The sequence below is a fragment of the Dasypus novemcinctus genome, chromosome 8, assembly GCF_030445035.2.
Source record: "Dasypus novemcinctus isolate mDasNov1 chromosome 8, mDasNov1.1.hap2, whole genome shotgun sequence".
Lineage (NCBI taxonomy): Eukaryota > Metazoa > Chordata > Mammalia > Cingulata > Dasypodidae > Dasypus > Dasypus novemcinctus.
In genome coordinates, this window is record NC_080680.1 from 110,906,807 (window position 1) to 110,925,379 (window position 18,573).

Sequence of the window (18,573 nt, forward strand, 5' to 3'; positions counted from 1 at the left end):
CTGCTTGTACAGATTGGTACAGCACAAGGACAGTGGCCAAGGGAGCAGGGGGGACTGAAGTCTCACCACTGGCTTTGCCAAGCAGTAGCCCCCGTGGAGGACACAGCTTGTCCTGCACAGAGGGGTGCCTTTTTCTAATTTGCCCAAAGGAGCTGTGTGGCCCAGCAATGGCCCTGAATGCAGCTGGTGCTTAGAGATGGCTGGTCCAGCCTGGATGTGGCTAAGATGGTGCAGGCCACAGAGCATGGCAGTGCTCAAAAGCCTCTCCCCAGGCAGCCAGTGTTTGCCGGTGTAAGTGTCCCTGTGTCTCAACAGGTGCTCTCTGTGTACTGATACCATTCAGATATTATTCACTTTTCTGTTTGTTTTTTGCCTTTCTACATGGCAAAAACAAACAGGAGACTCCAGAGTCCTGGAGGGTTACTATTCCAGTAGAGACTCTGTATCCAAGGTGATAAAAACTGTTTCAGCCACTAAGAAAGAACTAGCAGTGAGGTGGGAGAAAGCATAGTGGTCCTTTCACTCCACATGTGGTTTTAGGGAAGTCACACTGAGGCCGCCATTCCTTTATTCTTTGTTCTGCAAATAAAACTGAGCATGTGCTCCAGATTTGTTAAAAACAGTTTTTCAAAACAGGGATGGGAAGGAGGATGTGTGGCAACCCCTCCTGATAAACCTGTCCCAAAGCTAACCCTGGCCTCGTACCTGGCCTGAAATTTCTAGTTAAGGCCTACACCTTTGGTGAGAGATCCAAAGGAATCTTTGGTATTGAAGTTGTTCTTAGAGTGTGTAGCAGTTGGATGATTATGAATTCCAAAATAGATACTGGATTATGTTTGTAATCTGGTCTGTACCTGGGCATGATTAAGTTATGATTAGGGCTTTGATTGGGCCACATTAGTAGGGTGTTGAGTCCCTGCCCCTTGGTGGGTGGGGACTCACAGATAAAAGGCATGGCACAGGACAGAGCTGAGCTTTTTGGTGCTGGAAGATTTTGATGCTGGAGTTTTGATTTGGAGCCCCGGGAAGTCAGCACACAGAGGAAAGAGAAGCAAGCCCTGAGAAGAGAGGAGCTGAGCCAGAAGAAGAACACAGAGGAATAGAGACGGCTCCTTAGACACAGCAGAAACCCGAGGGAGAGAGAGACAGAGCCGTTTGCCTGATAGTCTATAGCTGACCTTGAGGAGAGAGGCAAAGCCTAGAGAGCCTCATAGTCTACAGCTGACCTTGTGGAGAAAACAGAGGGCCTGAGCCCAAAGAGATGCAAGACCTGGAAAGTGAGGAACCCAGGAAGCCTGAACCCTGGCAGATATTGCCAGCTGTCTTGCTCCAACACGTGGAAATAGACTTTGTTGAGGGAAGTAGCTTATGCTTTATGGCCTGGTATCTGTAAGCTCCTACCCCAAATAAATACCCTTTATAAAAGCCAGCAGGCTTCTGGTATTTTGCAGCAGCACCCCTTTGGCTGAGTAATACAGGGTGGAAGAAGGAAAAGGAGCATTTCTTCTAATGGGCTCGCATGAGGTTGCTAGGGAATGGGAATCCTAGGATCTGAGAGGATTTGTGCATCTCATCTCCCATTTGCTCCTGTGGATGGAGGGCTCAAGGCTTGGACCTGAGGAGAGGAGAAACCAGGAACGCTGCTGGTGGCAGGCCGTGCAGTGACAAGCATTAGTCAGCCTCGGCTTCTCTGGGCCATAAGCAATGAAGAGAACGAGAAAGAAAGTAGGGATGCAGCCAGAAGGCCAACTCGGCTCTGGGCACGGATGACAGTGGTGCCAAATCAGCTCCCTAAAGATGCCTGCCCCCCTCAAAGGTCGCCTCAGCCCCCAGGGCACTGGATGGCAGCTACCAGACTCAGCTGTCAGAGCTCCACAGTGTAAGACTGCAGATGGCCCTAGCTGGAAATGACACGAGAAACCCATCTAATCCACCATCTTTGGAAAGTACAATTTTTGAAAACTGTTGAATAAAAAACTTGATGTTTTCATTGCATCAAGAATGTAGAGGGGTTACAAGTGGTCACATTACAAGCTAGAGGACCTTCCTGCAGTGATTTCAAACTGGAAAAGTTTTGCAGAGGGGAAGTTTGGGGCATGGCAATTACAGGCTGAAAAGTATGGGAGCAGCTGCCAAGAAAGTTTACTTTGTCCTTTTTCTTCATTGTAGCAATTGCTCCCAGGACTGTAAAATGCAAACATCTCCTGAATTTGGCTCTTAAGTGGTCTCAGTGTATGAGATAAAATTCTCCAACTATTTTTATAGTTCTGGACACTTTAAATCCAATTTACTGGACCAATAATTCAGCAATTATAATGGCGTCTATAAATCCGAATCAGGCAAGATGCATAGGATGCACCTGGTGGGATCTACCACTCTTGCTATTAAGAAACACACATGCAATGTTGCAAATGCTTGGATGCAATCTCAGAGAGCTTCCTCCCTTACCTTCCAAAGCTGACCACAAGCCACAAGTATCCAGCTTTCAGTCTCTGTAAGAGGGGCCCTTTTTTGTGTGTGCTATGGTCCCAAGAGGGCAGGGCAGAGCAGGAACTAGAAAGCAGGTGGAAATTCCAGGTACTGTAACTTTAACCCCAAAGAAGAGATCCTTTGTAATAAAGAGAGTTGTTTCAGTATGAGCTTGGATGCCACTTCGTGAGAAAGTGAGTTTACTGTCACTTTTAGCCTTCCTAGAGGGCTGCCTATTGACTTTCAGTCATTGGGTTCATTACAAATTCCAGCATCAGATGGGAGTTGATCTAGATAACATCTCATTAGGTACACTCTAGGATTTTATGGTTTTATGAGCTGTCATAAAAGCACTGCCTCTGCAAAATCAGTGCAACATTGGATGTGAAACAAAGGCAACCAGCTCTTCTTAACTCAGAACTGACTTTCACGGCTCAGTGCTTTAGAGAAGCCTAAATCTGTTATTTTCAAGCAATGGAAACACTTAATTTCATTTTGTGCTGAGAATCATTATTGATGGCTTCATAAGTCTTTTTAATGTTCTGTATTCAAAATTACTTGATGGGGTGATTTTCACCATGGGATCAACACCAGTAACTCTAAGCTTTAGAACAGTGGTTCTCAGTGGGTGACAATTTTGCCATCTTTCCACCCTACCCCCATCTCAGAGGACATCTGGCAATTTTCAGGTGACACTGAATGTGCTAATGTCATCTACAGGGTAGAGGCCAGGAATGCTGCTTGTCTTACTTTGCCAAGGCTGCTATAACAAATACAACAGACTGGCTGGCTTAAACACGTGGAATTTATTGTCTCACAGTTTTGGAGGCTAGAAGTGCATAATCAAGGTGCCAGTAGGATCGTGCTTGCTCCCAAGTCTGTAGTGTTCTGTTGGTGGCTTGCTGGCAATCCCCAACAATCTCTGTCACATAACCATCTTTCTCCTTCTGTAGCATACTTCTGATTGTGTCCACATTTCCTCTACTTGTAAGAACTCTAGTCATATTGGATTTAGACCCATCATGATTCAGTTTGGCATCATTCTTTCAAGATTCGATTTACAAATGGGTTCACATCTATATGACCAAGGGTTAGGGCTTGAAACATGTCTTTGTGGAAGACATGATGAAATCCATAATACTGCTAAACATCCTACAGCACAGCTGCCAACAACAAAGAATTATCTGGGCCAAAATGTAAATATTGCTCCTATTGAGAAACCCTGCTCTAGGGGGCTGGAGGGGACAACAATAACAACAGCATTACTCTTACTGACAGCCTGAGTGCTAGCATTGTACTTGGTACTTCACAAAGGCACATTATCTCTATCCATAGCAACAATTCTGCAAGGTGGGCATTGTTACCCCAAATGTACAAATGAAGAAGCTCAAGTCCAGACAGATGACATGGCTTGTCCAAGATCAAACACCTTGTGAATGGTAGAACTAGTATTTAAACCAAGGCGGGTCCAGTTCTGAAGTCTAGATTCCTGATTGTCTGCAAAGAGAGGGTCCCTTTACCTAATTACACACTTTCTCCGCAGAGATTTAAGCTGTAAATTGCCAGGGAAGTGCAGTCAGGAGCAAATGGCTTGGGAAAGAGAAAGAAGAGAGGCAAGCCTAAAATGGCAACTGCAATTCCTGAAAGAACCTGAAGGGGGCAGCCTCACCAGTCACTATGGCCAATCAATGCAGGGAAGCATCTTCTGGGTCTTTGTGCCATGCTACCCTGCTTCTTTTTTTTTTTTTTTTTCCTTTTATTGTAGTAAAATATATTCAACTCAAAATATCTCATCTTAACCACTTTCAAGTGTAAAGTTCAGTGGTATTAATTACATCCGCAATGTTGTACTACCCTCATGAGCATTCATGACTATTCTGCATCTTCAAAAGGCATTTGTGGGGGCCTAGGAGAGAGAAGAGCATGTTACCTGTACATCCTACCACATCATGAGGTGAACTTGAGTGTGATTTCACTGAATCTTTAGCTTAAAACAAAAACAGCTTTTACTGGGGTTTTGGAGAATGTGCTTTGGACTCAGAGCTGAGTTCAAATCTTTACTCTTTTGCTGATTAACTAGCTGGGTTGTCTTGGGAAAACTTAAGCCTCAGTTTTCCCAAGTATATTCTGGGCATCATCATCATTATTACTAACACATGGGCATGTTATAAGGCTTAACTGAGAAAATTAATGAATTAAATGTGGGTAAAAGAGCTAGGCCAGTACTGAGAACAGAGAAAGAGACCAGTAAATCTTAGACGATAGTCAAGCAGCATTAGTTTTATTTTGGCAAAACAAAAAAGAAGGGAAAGGCCACAGGGCTGAATTGTTGAATGTGGCCATGCAGGGTGGGGCACCAGGCTGGGAAGGCTGGCGGGATGCCAGTGTGGAGGGCTCCACTCCCTGGGGTGGAAGACCAGTGCAGGATGGAGTTAAAGACAGCAAGTACAAAGAACATAATGAATCCCAAGGAAGTGTCTTTTGTGATTTCAGCGAACATTTCTGTGGGTGCCTTTTCTAGAAGAGTTATTTTTAAGTGACTGTCATTTTCTTGGTTGGCAGAATCCCATAACATAAGACCACATACTTATGCCTGATGGCTCCAGTCTTCTTCGAGCCTCTTAAGACTGGAAAATTATGTGAATCCTGGAATCCACCAGACACCAATAAAGGCACTTGGAGAATCTCAAGTCAGAAATAGAAATGGACCAGTCCACTGGCATCTTGGATTTTCTTTTTTAAAAAATGCATGGCCCTATCTGGGTTAGCAACTGGGACTTCAATATTTGATTCAATGAATATTTGATGTGATCCATTTTAGAACTGACAGCTGTTCGGGTGAATTAGAGTCACCACTCTGATGAAGAGTTACTCACACACGGGGCTTTGGTTTCCTGAGAACTTAACCTCTTTCCCCAGTTCTGACCTGCCTCCCAAAACCACTTCCTTCCATATAGAGAAATTTCTCTGCACAGGGTTATTTTTCCAGAAAAGGGATCTCTAGCCAACTCCCGAAATTAGAGAATCTCAGCATGTCAGAGCTAGAAGGCCCTGAAAGAGATTTCGTTGAAAAGACAGGGAAACAGGCCAGAGAGACTGAAGGACTTTTCCAAGGTCACACAGCAAATTATCAACAGAGCTAGAATTAAAAACCTGAGTTTGCAATGGTTTGTTCCATTTCCATTTAGTACTCCATAAGGTTTCTCATTTTCCCAGGGTAACTCAAGGGTTGGGGTGGGGAGAGCAAACTTTCTCCAAATTTCTCACTAATCAAAGAAAGTTATAAACACTACATATCAAAAACTTGAATACAATCCGATGAAATTAGAAAGAAAATTCTAAGAGAAAAAACTACAAAGCGAGCAATGATCCTTATTGATTGGCACAGCCATGAAGTGGATAGAGCTAGTGGGGATTTAACCTCCTCATCTCCCCAAGAGCTTTAATGTGAGGTCCAGGCATGGTCCCCAGGGACCCATCACACACAGTGATGTCAGGGACAATAGTTGACAATGGGCCCAAGCCAGGAACTATATGGCACTCCAAAAGGAAATAAAACACACAGAAAAGATGTGAGGCTTTATATCTATTAAATTAAAAAATAGAGGGAGTGGATATGGCTCAAGCAGTTGAGTGCCTGCTTCCCACATGGGAGGTCCTGGGTTCAGTTTCTGATGTCTCCTAAAAAAAAAAAAAACAAACAAACAAGCAAACAAATGAAAAAAACAACTCAGGGAAGCCAAGGTGGCTCGTGGCTGAGTGCCGGCTTCTCACATATGAGGTCTCGGGTTCAATCTCTGGCCCTGGTACCTCAAAAAAAAAAGTGAACCTATTTTGCTTTCAATTATCCTGACCTTATTTGTTGGGGCCATGCTGACATTATCCAGGACAAAGCTGTCTAAAAGAATGACAGTCTTCTTCTCCATGGTACTCACCAGGTTCTCTTCCCCCTTTCCAGCTGTCTGGATGCAATCATTCCAAGGCCATATCGCTCTTAATTTCAGCCAGAAATTTTTGAAAAATGGCAGAATTTTCTGTCTTTGGGAAAGTTGCAACTTTCCTGATCTGTATCATATTTAATCTGGTAAACTAATGCTGTTTCTAATCAAGTTCAGATGAAACTTGGCTTCACTGTGGGATTTATGGAGGAGAGTGCTTAATTCTATTCCAGAGCTACTCCCACCTACAGAAGTCCCCAAGGCAGGGGTTCCTAACGAGTTCCAAATTTCCTTGAGGCAAAGCACTAAGGCTTAGAATCAGTCTGAAATCAAGGGTCAGAGCTGTCCTTCTTTATCTATTTGTGTGAAATCAATTTTCCAATAAACACGATTAACTTCTCACTTCTCGTTGGGATTTCTGGGTACTAAAATGGGATTTCTTTTGCAGCCTATCCTTTTTTACACACACAGCAATAGTTCTCAAACCTGACTACACAGCAGAATTATCTGGAGTGCCCTTTCAAAAACACAGATTCCAGGGTTCCTCATCTGGGTTACTGAATCCAAATTTCTTGGAAGGAAGCCAAAGGAATCCTTATTTTCCAAAATCTTCCCAGGTAACTCTAAATGCCCAGGGTTTAATAATTCCTTCTTTCCTCCTTCCCTCCTGTGGCCTGCTCTCAAATCTAAGCACAACATTTAATAGTTTTATAAGAGAGACAACAACCTAGTTCCAAACCACCACTAATTTACAAATAACAGTTTGGAAATAGATAAACAAACAAACAAACATGTCTGTATACCTGGAACCTTCTGTATAGCTTCTAGCACCATAAAACATCTTAAAATCAAAATCAGACAGATGATTGTGATCTTTCTCTTGAAGATATCTAGGGAAATAGACACATGTCTAAGTGCATATGTCTTATGTTTTATTTGATATCCATTTATCACATCCAGACATAAAGAATTAAGACTTGGCCTAATCCTATGTACACTTAAACGTTCTGATTTAGGTTGCTATTATCTTTTCCTTCTCTAAGCTAAATGACCCATCTTTCCTTTTAGGAATCCTCTCTGTTCTTTGATTTCTATTCTTTAGTTTTCCTCAGTATCTTCAAGCTTTTGTTGGTTAGCCAACAGGAACTTCAAGGCCCTACTGTACTATCATACATAATAATTTTTAAAACATTTCATACACATCTCTAGAATATTCTAATTTATTGGCTTAGAGTGACTTAGATTAGTAGAGTCTAAACCTAAGGATCTACCAATTAGTGTTTTACTTCAAATGAAGAGTGCTTTCTTTAGAATTTCTTTCTTTAGTGGTTCTGCTGCATCTGCTCTATAGACAGTTTCCTAGATTCCTTTTTATTTTTAAGAATTATTTTATTTATTTATTTCTCTCCCCCTCATTTGCGCTGTTTTCTGTCTCTGTGTGCTTACATTCTTTTTAGGTGGCACTGAGAACTGAACCCGGGACCTCCCACATGGGAGGGAGGTGCCCAATGGCTTAAGCCATCTCTGCTTCCTGCTTGTTGGGTCTTCCATTGTGTTTCCTAGTTGTGTCTCTTTGTTGCATCATCTTGTTGCATCAGCTCACTGTGCTAGCCTGTCTCATCAGCTCGCTGTCTTGCTTGTCTTTTTTAGGAGGTACAGGAAACTGAACCTGGGACCTGCCATTTGGTAGGTGGTTACCCAACTGCTTAAGCCATACCTGCTTCCCCCTAGATTCCTGCTAAAGGAAGATCAGATTATGAATCTGATCTCCAAGTCACTAATTTTCTCTTATACTGTTTCCTTTCCCTGTGAATTCTTGTCATCTTTCTCCTTACTTTGTTTTTCTGTAGTTTGCCTAATGCTGGTCAGTATCTCCAGTGCAGCTTTCCACTTAACAATCCTGTTTCTCAAAGACTGAATTACTATCCCCTGTTCTTCACTGCTCTCTGTATCTGCGCACTTTGCCATGTAACTTTGAAGTTCCTCCCACTGAGGGTCAAGTGTCTGGCTCATTCCTGTGATTTTAGGCTTGCCATGTGACTTGCTTTGACTAATGGCTTATGGGCAGTTCTAAGCCGAGCCCTAGTTTCTCCTCAGCCCTCCTGCACCTCTGCCATTGCCATAAAAAGAAAACACCCTGACCAGCTCGTTAGTCCAGGGAGAACAAGAGCAGACCCTATCTAACCTACAGCTTAGAGCCACCTAGTCAAGCTCAGCCCAAACAAGCAGAGCTACCCAACCAATCTGCAGACTGCCCAACACTGTAGGATGCTTATGTGTATGATGCAAAAGATCTTCTGCTTGAGAGAACTCAACTATGCTTAGACCATAGGAAACCAATTTGGGTGACTGAGTATCCTTTAAGGGAGGAGAGAAAGCAGCTCCTTCCTTCCATTGGGACTGGAGAGGCAAGTCAGACGAGGGAAAGCAGAAGCTGACTTCCAGAGTGGGAAGACATTGCCTCGGGGGTCCCTGAGGAAGAAAGGATGCCTGTTGGCAATGATCTTACAGAAAGCAGTTCCAGGGGATACAGCTCATCCTCCAGATAGATGGCCAGTGCCCCACAAAGCCATGACTGGGACAGAACGAAATGTCGCCCGAATCCAGGCCTCTGTGCTCCCCTACCCCTTTAGGCTATCATGATTTCTTTCCTTAAATGGGTCCAAATGCACTGCTTGCCTATACTGAGCAAGCTCTTTAGTTTGCTGACTCAAAAGATAAAAAGAAATTTTCTTTATTTCTCTTAATATGGTCATTCCCAACTAAGTAAATGACCATCCCCTAACTCTTCATCTCATTCCAATATCAATTTAGCCAAAACTGAATCTCAACATAAGACTCTCCTGCCATGTGTAATGGCTCATCCTGCAGGTGACAGTCACTACCTGTTGGGCCTGAATAACAACATATTCGTGTTCAGGCTAAAGTGAACCTGCCAATTTGATTGGAAAACCACGTTTTCCAATGCCATGTAAGAAATACAAAAAAGGCCATATAAGTAAATTTTTTTTAATTTTTAAATTTTTTCTTTTTGCTTACATGCACATTAATTTTCTTTTTTCTTTTTCATTTTTTATTTATTTTTCTTCTTTATTTTCTTTTAAATGTTACATTAAAAAAATATGAGGTCCCCATATGCGCCCCCACCCCACTCCTCCCACATCAACAACCTCTTCCATCATCATGGCACATTCACTGCACCTGGTGAACACATTTTGGAGCACGTTTGCATCACATGGACAGTGGTCTACATTGTAGTCTACACTCTTCCCCAGTCCACCCAGTGGGCCATGGCAGGACACACAATGTCTAGCATCTGTCCCTGCAGCACCACCCAGGACAACTCCAAGTCCTGAAAATGCCCCCACATATAAGTAATTTTATTCTCTTTCCCAAATCCTTTTGCCTTCTATCTAGGAACAACGCCCACCAGATGAGAGAATGCACATGTCAGGCTCAGTGAGAAAAAAAGAGGTCCCAGTTTTTATAAAAATTATTTTTAAACCAAGTTTTCGGCCCATCAGTATCAAGTCTGCCTTAAGAGAGGTCCTGGACTTCTCATCAGGGTGCTCTCACTCCAGCCTGGAGCTCTTCAGCGGCACACACTGGCCCCCCCAGAACCTGAACTGTGACTAGTCTGTGCCCAGCCCAGGTGCTTTCTAGGATTTTGCCAAGTTGGACTGGAGAGCCATCCGCTAGGCACCCTCTGCCAGGCAGGGGGCCCCAGCTGCCCAGAGGATCCAGCCCCATTCCTGTCATTTAACAAATAGTTACGGAGCTCTCCTGTGTGCCAGGCACATCTGTTATGATCATGTAACACCAATAAGAAGGGGAAAGGAAAATGGCCAGGACTTTGAACAAGAGAAAAAAATAAAGAGATGTCATAGCGTGTCAACTGCCACTGCAGCCGCAAGTACCACTCACTCACCGCTGTGAGACCGCAAAGCAAATGCCCTGTAACACCATTTTGCTGAGCTGCCTTGGCCTTTCCCATCTGTGGTCAACGTCGTCGCTAATCCGTGGCTCCCTCCTCTTGTCTAAGATGCAGCAAGCTGAGCCATTTCTGAGGAGCTTGTGCTCAGAAACACCTGAGGCTCAGGGCTCTGAGTCGCTTCAGCCTGCCCACCCCCTTTCTACCTTCTTGGCTTCTAACAGGAAGTCATTTCCTTCCCTGCTTTCAGTGGTCCTGGAAGTACCTGTTCTCAAAAATTGAATCCAGTATTTACAGGATGACAATTTTCATTTTTCAATGGCTCTTAACAGTTTCGCCTTTACCCTTTATATTTTAAAGAAAAGTGTGTGTGTGCGTGTGTGCAAGCGCATGTGTCTGTATACACACACACATTTCTCTTGGCTGGTTTCCCCACAAGCAAAGCATGGCCAAGAATGCAATGTACTCTGCTGAGGAAGGGATTTCTAAAGCCCTGGGAAAAGGGGACAGCGTGGAGAACCGCCCCCTAGAGTTGAGTAGTGGTTACTGCACTGTAAAACACGGGCTTGGCCTGGAAGCCACATACCTCTGAATGTTATCCTCAAGTTGCTTGACTCTGAACTCATCCTCCTCAGACTGCCGCCTCCTGGCCTCCTCCTCTTCGGCCGTTCCAGCGGGTATGCCTTGCAGCAGCCATTTCTCCCGAAGCACTTTGGACTGTGGGAACGAGGGTAAGGACAGTTGAGTTGATACCTTTCCGTCCACACCCCGCCTCCCTCCGCGGTGACACCATTTTGGCTCTGTCCATCATCGGTGTTCCCCTGGACTGTTGCCATCACCTCCTCTCACACATGGCTCCTTACTTGCCTCTGGTTCTACTTCCAAAGAGTCACCACAGGGATTTATTTCTACATTAGCCATAATTTCAAAATGTGAAAACAAAGAATAGAGGGAACTGTACGATAAATGAACATATGACCTCATCTAGATTTAACAATTATTAACATTCTGCCATATTTATTCTTCTATTTTTTTCACTGAAATATTGAAAAGTAATAACAAACATCATGACACTTCACCCATAAACATTTCAGTAACATTTTAAAAAAATAAGGACATTTTCCTACGAAAATACAATTCCATTATAAAATTTAAGATCACCTAATATCCACTCCATAGTAAAGTGCTCTTTTAAAAAGATGAATCTGTGGCATGCATCTCCTTAAAACCCTTTCATGACTCCCAGCTGAGCTCAGCAGTGGTCTCCAAATGTTTTTAAAATCATGCAACCTACATATGCCAGTGTACTAATACACTGTGGAGTAGGATACAAAGTTTCTGTGTTTCAGACTAATGGCTGGAGATGGGGGTAGTGCTTTAGTGCTTGTGTTGAGAGATGAAATCCAGCTCAAGAGAAGGGCATGTTGTAACTCCCTAAAGTGAGCAAGGGTTATGGAAGCATAGGAGGGGATTTCTGATTGGGGTTTCATGGACCTTTGATGGCCAAGGGCAGCAATTGGTTGACTGTAGAGACTGGATGCTGCAGCTTGTGGCTGAGGACCTGTGGGCCAGCTGGCGGCCACAGCCATGGACCATGGTGAGGGGGCACCACCAAAGCTGCCAGAAACAGGGCATGTGGCCAGTGCTTCACAGCAACAGTGGGCAACCAAAAGAACAGGGCTCAAGGCTATGACGTGGCCAACTCAGGGTCAGGACCACTTGCCCTTGCTCCCTGACATCACCTCTATGCAGAAGTCTGCTTGGTTTCATTAGGTAAGATGAGCAAGGACAGGAAGAAAAGGGAGCTCTCAGAATGACCAAGTCTTAATTTTTGTCTAGCCAGGGAACGCAGGCTTGGAGCTAATTAAATTAGATTTAAAGACACGAGAGGATGGGACCTGTTTCTACCAGTGTAGACCAAAATTCATACTAACATTCTTTTCTATAGCTCTTATGTTGGAAGGACGCACAGTTCCAAAAACTCTCATTCTTACCTGGGCTTGAGGGCTACTTATAATGGACTCATAAAGTGAGTTAATAAAAATTACCAATATTCTGATGATATTGTAAAATTACCAATATCTGATGATAAAAAATTACCAATATCTGATGATAATCTGTAACAAATGTTCCACCAGGGTGTCAAGTTGTATGGTAAATCTACACATCTGTATGATTGTTTTGTAAGTTCACAATATCTGTAACAAAAATATATTTTTAAAAAATAGTATGGGTTGGGGAAAAAATACACCAAATGTAAGATAAGGAATATAGTTGGTAGTAATATTTTGACCATGCTCTTGCATAGTTTGTAACAAATGTTTCACACCAATGCAAAGAGTTGGTGGAGGGGTGATGTATGAGCCCCCTGTATGATGTTATGTATGTTTATTTTGTAAGTTTGCAGTCTTTACTATATACTTATTGTTTATGTGTGTTCATGTATGAATGATATACTTCCATAAAATTTTTTTTAAAAAATTACCAACATTTACTAATAAGTTGGAATACACTAATGGTTCTGATTCACCACTCCACTGGGAAGTTCAGCATCCAGTCAGCCCTGCAAAGACCCTGCTGGACACAGGAGTGAGCTCAAATGGGTGGAGTCTCCCACTTCCAGGAAAGATGTTAGCAACATGTTATCCGTGTGCTATTTGAGGTGTCTTGATTTTCATGGGTGTTGTTCTTACTTTTTAATTGTGAATTGTTTGTGGAGGTCAGTTTGGATACTCTTACAGAGCATCGTGAGGCATATTTATAGCACTCGATCTATAATTTTCTAATCATTAGACATAAAGATTCATGTGCGTCCCTAACAGACCTGCTAATATGGTTGTAGACATGAACCCTCACCCAACCCCAAAATGTTTATACTGTTATACTTCATCGGTAACATGTTGCTTGCAAATGAGGACTGCATAAATAATGTGCTACTTACTCTAAAGGTAAGTGTAAAAAAAATACTGTTTTTTTCCCCCAAGTTTACAGGGTACTGTTTTATATTCTAAAAGTATGCATAGAAGTTCACAGAACAATTGGCTTATGTTGGTTGCTCTCCAGATCTTTTTCACAGAGATCCTTTTCCACTTCAAGTTGGGAATGGGTGGGGCAAGTTGGATGCTCTCCCTCAATGTGCTACGGAAGGAAAAAAATTTAGAACCACTGCACTCCACTCACGCCACTCAAAATCCCCCAAATAGGGGAGTGGGTGTAGCTCAGCAGTCGAGTGCCTGCTTCGCATGTATGAGTTACTGGGTTCAATCCCTGGTACCTCCTAAAAAAAAAAAATTCCCCAAATAGATGGCGTCTGCACACTGGGAGAAGCTGCGATGAACAGGAGCTGAGAGTCCAGACTCTGGAGCCAGCCTGCGTGGGTGTAGACTCTAGCTCTGCCACACTTAGACCTGGGATGGGCTTCTTAGCCCCTCTGAGCCTCAGTTTCCTCCTCTGTGAAATGCAGATGCCAACAGTGCCTATCTCAGAGGGTTTGTGTGAAGAATAAATGAGTTCATACAAAGAAAGTACCTGGCACAGACTTAGTATTACAGGAATGGCTATCACTTCCTGTTGTTTCTATGCCTCCTGTTCCCTTGGCCTCTTGATGTTAAAAAAAAAAAAAGCACATTGAGTCTTCACTTGGCCCAAAAGTAGTCTCTTAGGGGAAATCACCAGTTCAAGTATATGTATTTCCAAGGCTTCCTTAGCCTACTCCAGACCCCTCTGGGTTGCCTCTGAGGGAGGACGGCCTTATGGAGTACTCAGATACAAAGCACCAGTTTCCCCTCTACTCTTCTTGTTCTTATTGGCTGCCTGAGTGTTTCAGAATTTGATGCCAAGCAGAGCTCAGAAGTGAAAACTAAAAACAAAAAAGTTTTTTTCCTCCTTATTTTCCAAATTACATACATTAAAAAAAAAAAAAAAAAAAAAGCAATGTGCCATAGCTTATAGTTGCTAGGAACTGTCAAAATGGCTGCAACTGTGAAGAGTGAAGAAAAGGAAAGAGAGCAGATGAAGAGCTGGCCGCTGGACAGAAAGAGCTCCTAAAGTAAATCTTCTGGCTCTATGGGCCTGTCCAGTCTGGGAAAACAAAATCAGAACAGAGAACAGAGTGATTCAAACTTTAGTGTGTAAGAATCACCAAGAGAGCTTACTCCTGGTAGATTCCAAGGCCCCACCCACAGACATTCTTGTTCAGTAAGTCTGGGGTAGGGCCTGAGAATGTGAATTTTAACCCACTTCAGGTATTGTTGAGGCTGCCCGTCTGAAGACCACAATGAGCAGAGCCTACTACCATCCAAATGCCTGAAGTGCCACCACAGGCTGCTCAAACGCACAGAACCAAACTGGAACTTCCCATCTTCTCACAAACCAGTCTCTCCTCTGGAGTCCCACCTCAGGGGAGAGGGACACCCCCATCCATTTGCCACATGCCAGGTACTGTGCTGAGCCCTGAGGACAGCTCCGGAAGACGGGCGAGACACTACTCTTATTTGTTCCAGTACAAGGAAACAAAATATGAAATGAACAGGACAGTGTGACAGAGAGGGACAAAGGGACACTTTTGGTGGGAAAAGTCCTTGAGGATTTGACATTTGAGCTGAGAGCTGAGGCAGGGGAGGCTAATCTCAGTAAGTTCCAGGGAGGAACATTCCGGGCAGACGGACTGGCAAATTCAACAGCCCAAAGAAGTAACTGAATCTGGTATGTTTGGAGATGAGAAAGTCCCCACCATGGGCAGGGGATAGAACAAGATGAAAATAGAGGAAGGCAGGGGTTAGGTTAGGGGGGTTTCTACAGCCTCTGTTCTAGGCACATAGGGAGAAGGACAAATTACAAGGGGCAGGATTTCAAAATATGAGCCATGGATGTCTATCGCATTGTTCCAGTGACAGAACATATGAAACAAAAAACACAGAGGCATAGTTTAGAGGTAGATTCAACACGACTTGGCAAAAGATTAGATATGGGGGATGAGAAGGAAGGGTGGAATTAAAGGTGACAGATAAATATTTGGTTTGAATGAAAGTGGATGATGGAATCATTAATTGGAGATTGGGAAGACTAGAGGAGGAAAGGGGCTAGAAGAGTAGAAAATCAAAACTTCCATTTTTGGCATATTAAATTCAAGAGGCTTATGAGTGGAAGTGGGATCCATTCATCTAAGTGGAGATGTCAGGGATGCAGTTGGATACAGGAGTCTGGAGTTCAGGAGACATGGGCGCTGGAGATGTCAAGTTGGGCATCATCAATAATAAATGGTATTTATGAGATTAGATGATATTTATGATAGGTATGGGATTGGGGTTTTTGGAACCAGATGACAACAATGACAATGACAATGGTGAAGATGATAGTTTCATACAGCACTCTGACTTTCAAGTGCATTACACATAAGTTCACTTAACCGTCACAAATATCCCATGAGGTAGGCACTCAAATTAAAGTAACTTATCCAGGGCTGCACAGCTAACAAGGCATGATCTGGAATTTACTGGTGTACTCTGCTATCCAGTCTCTCTGCATAAGATCACCTAAGAAAATCAAATAGGACATAAAACGTCACTGGGCACCACTGGCCTACTCCCTAACTGGGATAACGGTTTTCTAGCTTTTCTACCATAGGTTCCATTGGATGTTCTCTCTCTTACTTGTCCCTGAGTCACTCACAGTCGGGTGCGCTATATTTTATTGCCAACACAGGAGGCTATAGTTGGTGATAATAAATATCTGTTGGATGAATAAATTACCAAAAACCATGTACTAACATTGTACTTTAGCAAACATAAACTCTTAGTCTACTAAAACTAGACAAGCCCTTAGAGGTGATCGAATCAAATCTTTTAAGTCTACAATTAAGATCATTGAGATTAAGCAACTTTTCTGAGGGGATCCAGGTGGGTGGGGGAGAGTGTGGGAACTGCGAGATGAATTGGGACTAGTAGCAACTTGCCAATTTTTTTCCCGATGAGACATTTGTAATTTTTACAGTCATATCTAACAACCTTTAACATTATGGGTTTGACTTTGATGTCATACTTAGATAAGACTTCTGCACCCTAAGATTATAGAAAGCATTCGCCTGGGATTTCTCCTTATATATTTATATGTTTACTCTTTACTCTACATCTTTCACTTACCTATCATCTGGCTAGAGCTGACACTGGCTGGGTTGGTGGATGATGGTTGGAAACTAGCAAAATTGAATTTTCTGATATAAAATGGATTAAATTCAGGGTGGGACAATAGTGACGATAGTTCCTCAGTCATTCATTAATGTCCCTTTTCTCCGTCCCCCTCACTAACCCTCTTCTTCCTCCTCAGTCACCCCCAACAAGACAATGGTTTGGTCTTGAGACTTCGTTACATGGTTTAGTCTTCATGGGGAGAAGCAGACCTAAGACTCCTAATAGAAGAAAACAACTTGTAGCTTCTTCTCCAGTTCTTTGTTCAGGGAGTACATGACAGAAAAAAGGGTGAGCCAGAAAAACCCTTTATGCTGTGTACTTTGTTTACCAGTTCAATATTTTTAAGTTTGAAATCTGCCTTTCACATGTCCTAATAACCAAGAAGAGTCTAAAATTAGTGCTAAGTGATAGGTCAAAATGGTAAAAGACACTAACATCTTTGCAGTAAGGTTCCTGAAACCTTTGGGATATTCAGCAAATGACCTTGATGGGTTGACAATAAATATTTTGCAGTCACAAATCAGTCTTTGATCAGTTTCCATCTTCTTGAAAGTAAAGGCTGTGATCTTTAAAATATAATGACAGGTTTCATAGCTTGGACTGGAATAAAATTCTCGTCAGGGTTCCCTGCTCATGAATAAATAATTCAAAGGCAGCTTATTTATTGAAGATGTGGTATTAGCCATTTGATTCTGACAGTGCTGCTTTTGTCACACAAACCTTTATAAATGTGACAGTCCCAAAGGGATTCATTCAACACTACATATCGAGTGCCTACTCTGTGCTGAACTTTGAAGAGACCCATAAAATAGACAAATTTCTAGCAATTCAACCTAGGGGGGAAAAGGAATATAAAACGCAGTCTATTCTGTTATAATACAATCATTGATTTTTTATAAACTCACATTATCACAAGTAACATTATAAAAGACAATAAAAATAAGAAATGGTTTTCAAGGGAATAAAAAGTCAAGACAAATTTTTAAAAGAAGAATAATGATGACTCTTGCCTTATGAAATATTACAACATATTAAAAAGCTATAGGAATTAAATGAGAAAGACACTGGCCAGGAAATGGACAGGGAGATGCACAGAATAAAAAGAATATGCAAATGGAAGACTTGAGAATAAGTGAGAAATCTGTACATGATAAGGAAGACACTTAAATCAGTGAGGAAAAGGATGAATTAAATCAACAAATCATGCTGTTATAACTGGCTTACCATCAACGAAAAGTAGTTATGTATTCCTACCTCCTACCTTATAGGAAAACAAAGGCTAGGTAGACTAAAACCACTGAAGTCTAAGAAGCATCCTAGGTAAGTGAGAAGGAAAGGTTTTTTTTTTTGTTTTTGTTTTTGGCAGGCCCCTGACCCTGGCAAAAGCTCACTATCATTTATTGTTGAAAAGTAGATTAAGAAGATATAGAGGGAAACAGACTTGGCCCAATGGTTAGGGCGTCCGTCTACCATATGGGAGGTCCGCGGTTCAAACCCCGGGCCTCCTTGACCCGTGTGGAGCTGGCCCATGCGCAGTGCTGATGCGCGCAAGGAGTGCCCTGCCACACAGGGGTGTCCCCCACGTAGGGGAGCCCCACGCACAAGGAGTCCCGTAAGGAGAGCCGCCCAGCACGAAAGAAAGTGCAGCCTGCCCATGAATGGCACCGTCCACACTTCCCGTGCCGCTGACAACAGAAGCGGACAAGAAACAAGATGCAGCAAATAGACACAGAGAACAGACAACGGGGGTGGGGGGGGGGGGGGAATTAAATAAATAAATCTTTAAAAAAAAAAAAAGAAGAAGATACAGACACATATGCTGGGTCAAGTTTTGCATAAAGAGTTGTCTATTAAGGAGGGGTCCTTTTTTTTTTTTAAGGGGGTACAGGGGATTGAACCCAGGACCCAGGACCTTGCACATGGGAAGACAGGAAGCAGGCACTCAACCACTGAGGTACATTTGCTTCCCCATGAGAACTGTTTTTTGTTTGTTTGTTGTTTTTTAGGAGGTACCAGGGACTGAACCTGGGACCTCACACATGGGAAG

At 42.9% G+C, this 18,573-nt stretch overlaps 1 protein-coding gene across 14 annotated transcripts in view; it reads right to left on the minus strand.

The window, feature by feature from the left end:
• Positions 1 to 18,573, minus strand: part of PALM2AKAP2 (PALM2 and AKAP2 fusion) — a 488,418-nt gene that overhangs the window by 231,662 nt on the left and 238,183 nt on the right. For all 14 annotated transcript variants that reach the window (XM_058302553.1, XM_058302562.1, XM_058302559.1 and 11 more), the window contains exon 4: positions 10,925 to 11,055. In XM_058302553.1, coding sequence (XP_058158536.1) covers positions 10,925 to 11,055 — 131 coding nt within the window. The remainder of the gene's footprint in view (positions 1 to 10,924; positions 11,056 to 18,573) is intronic.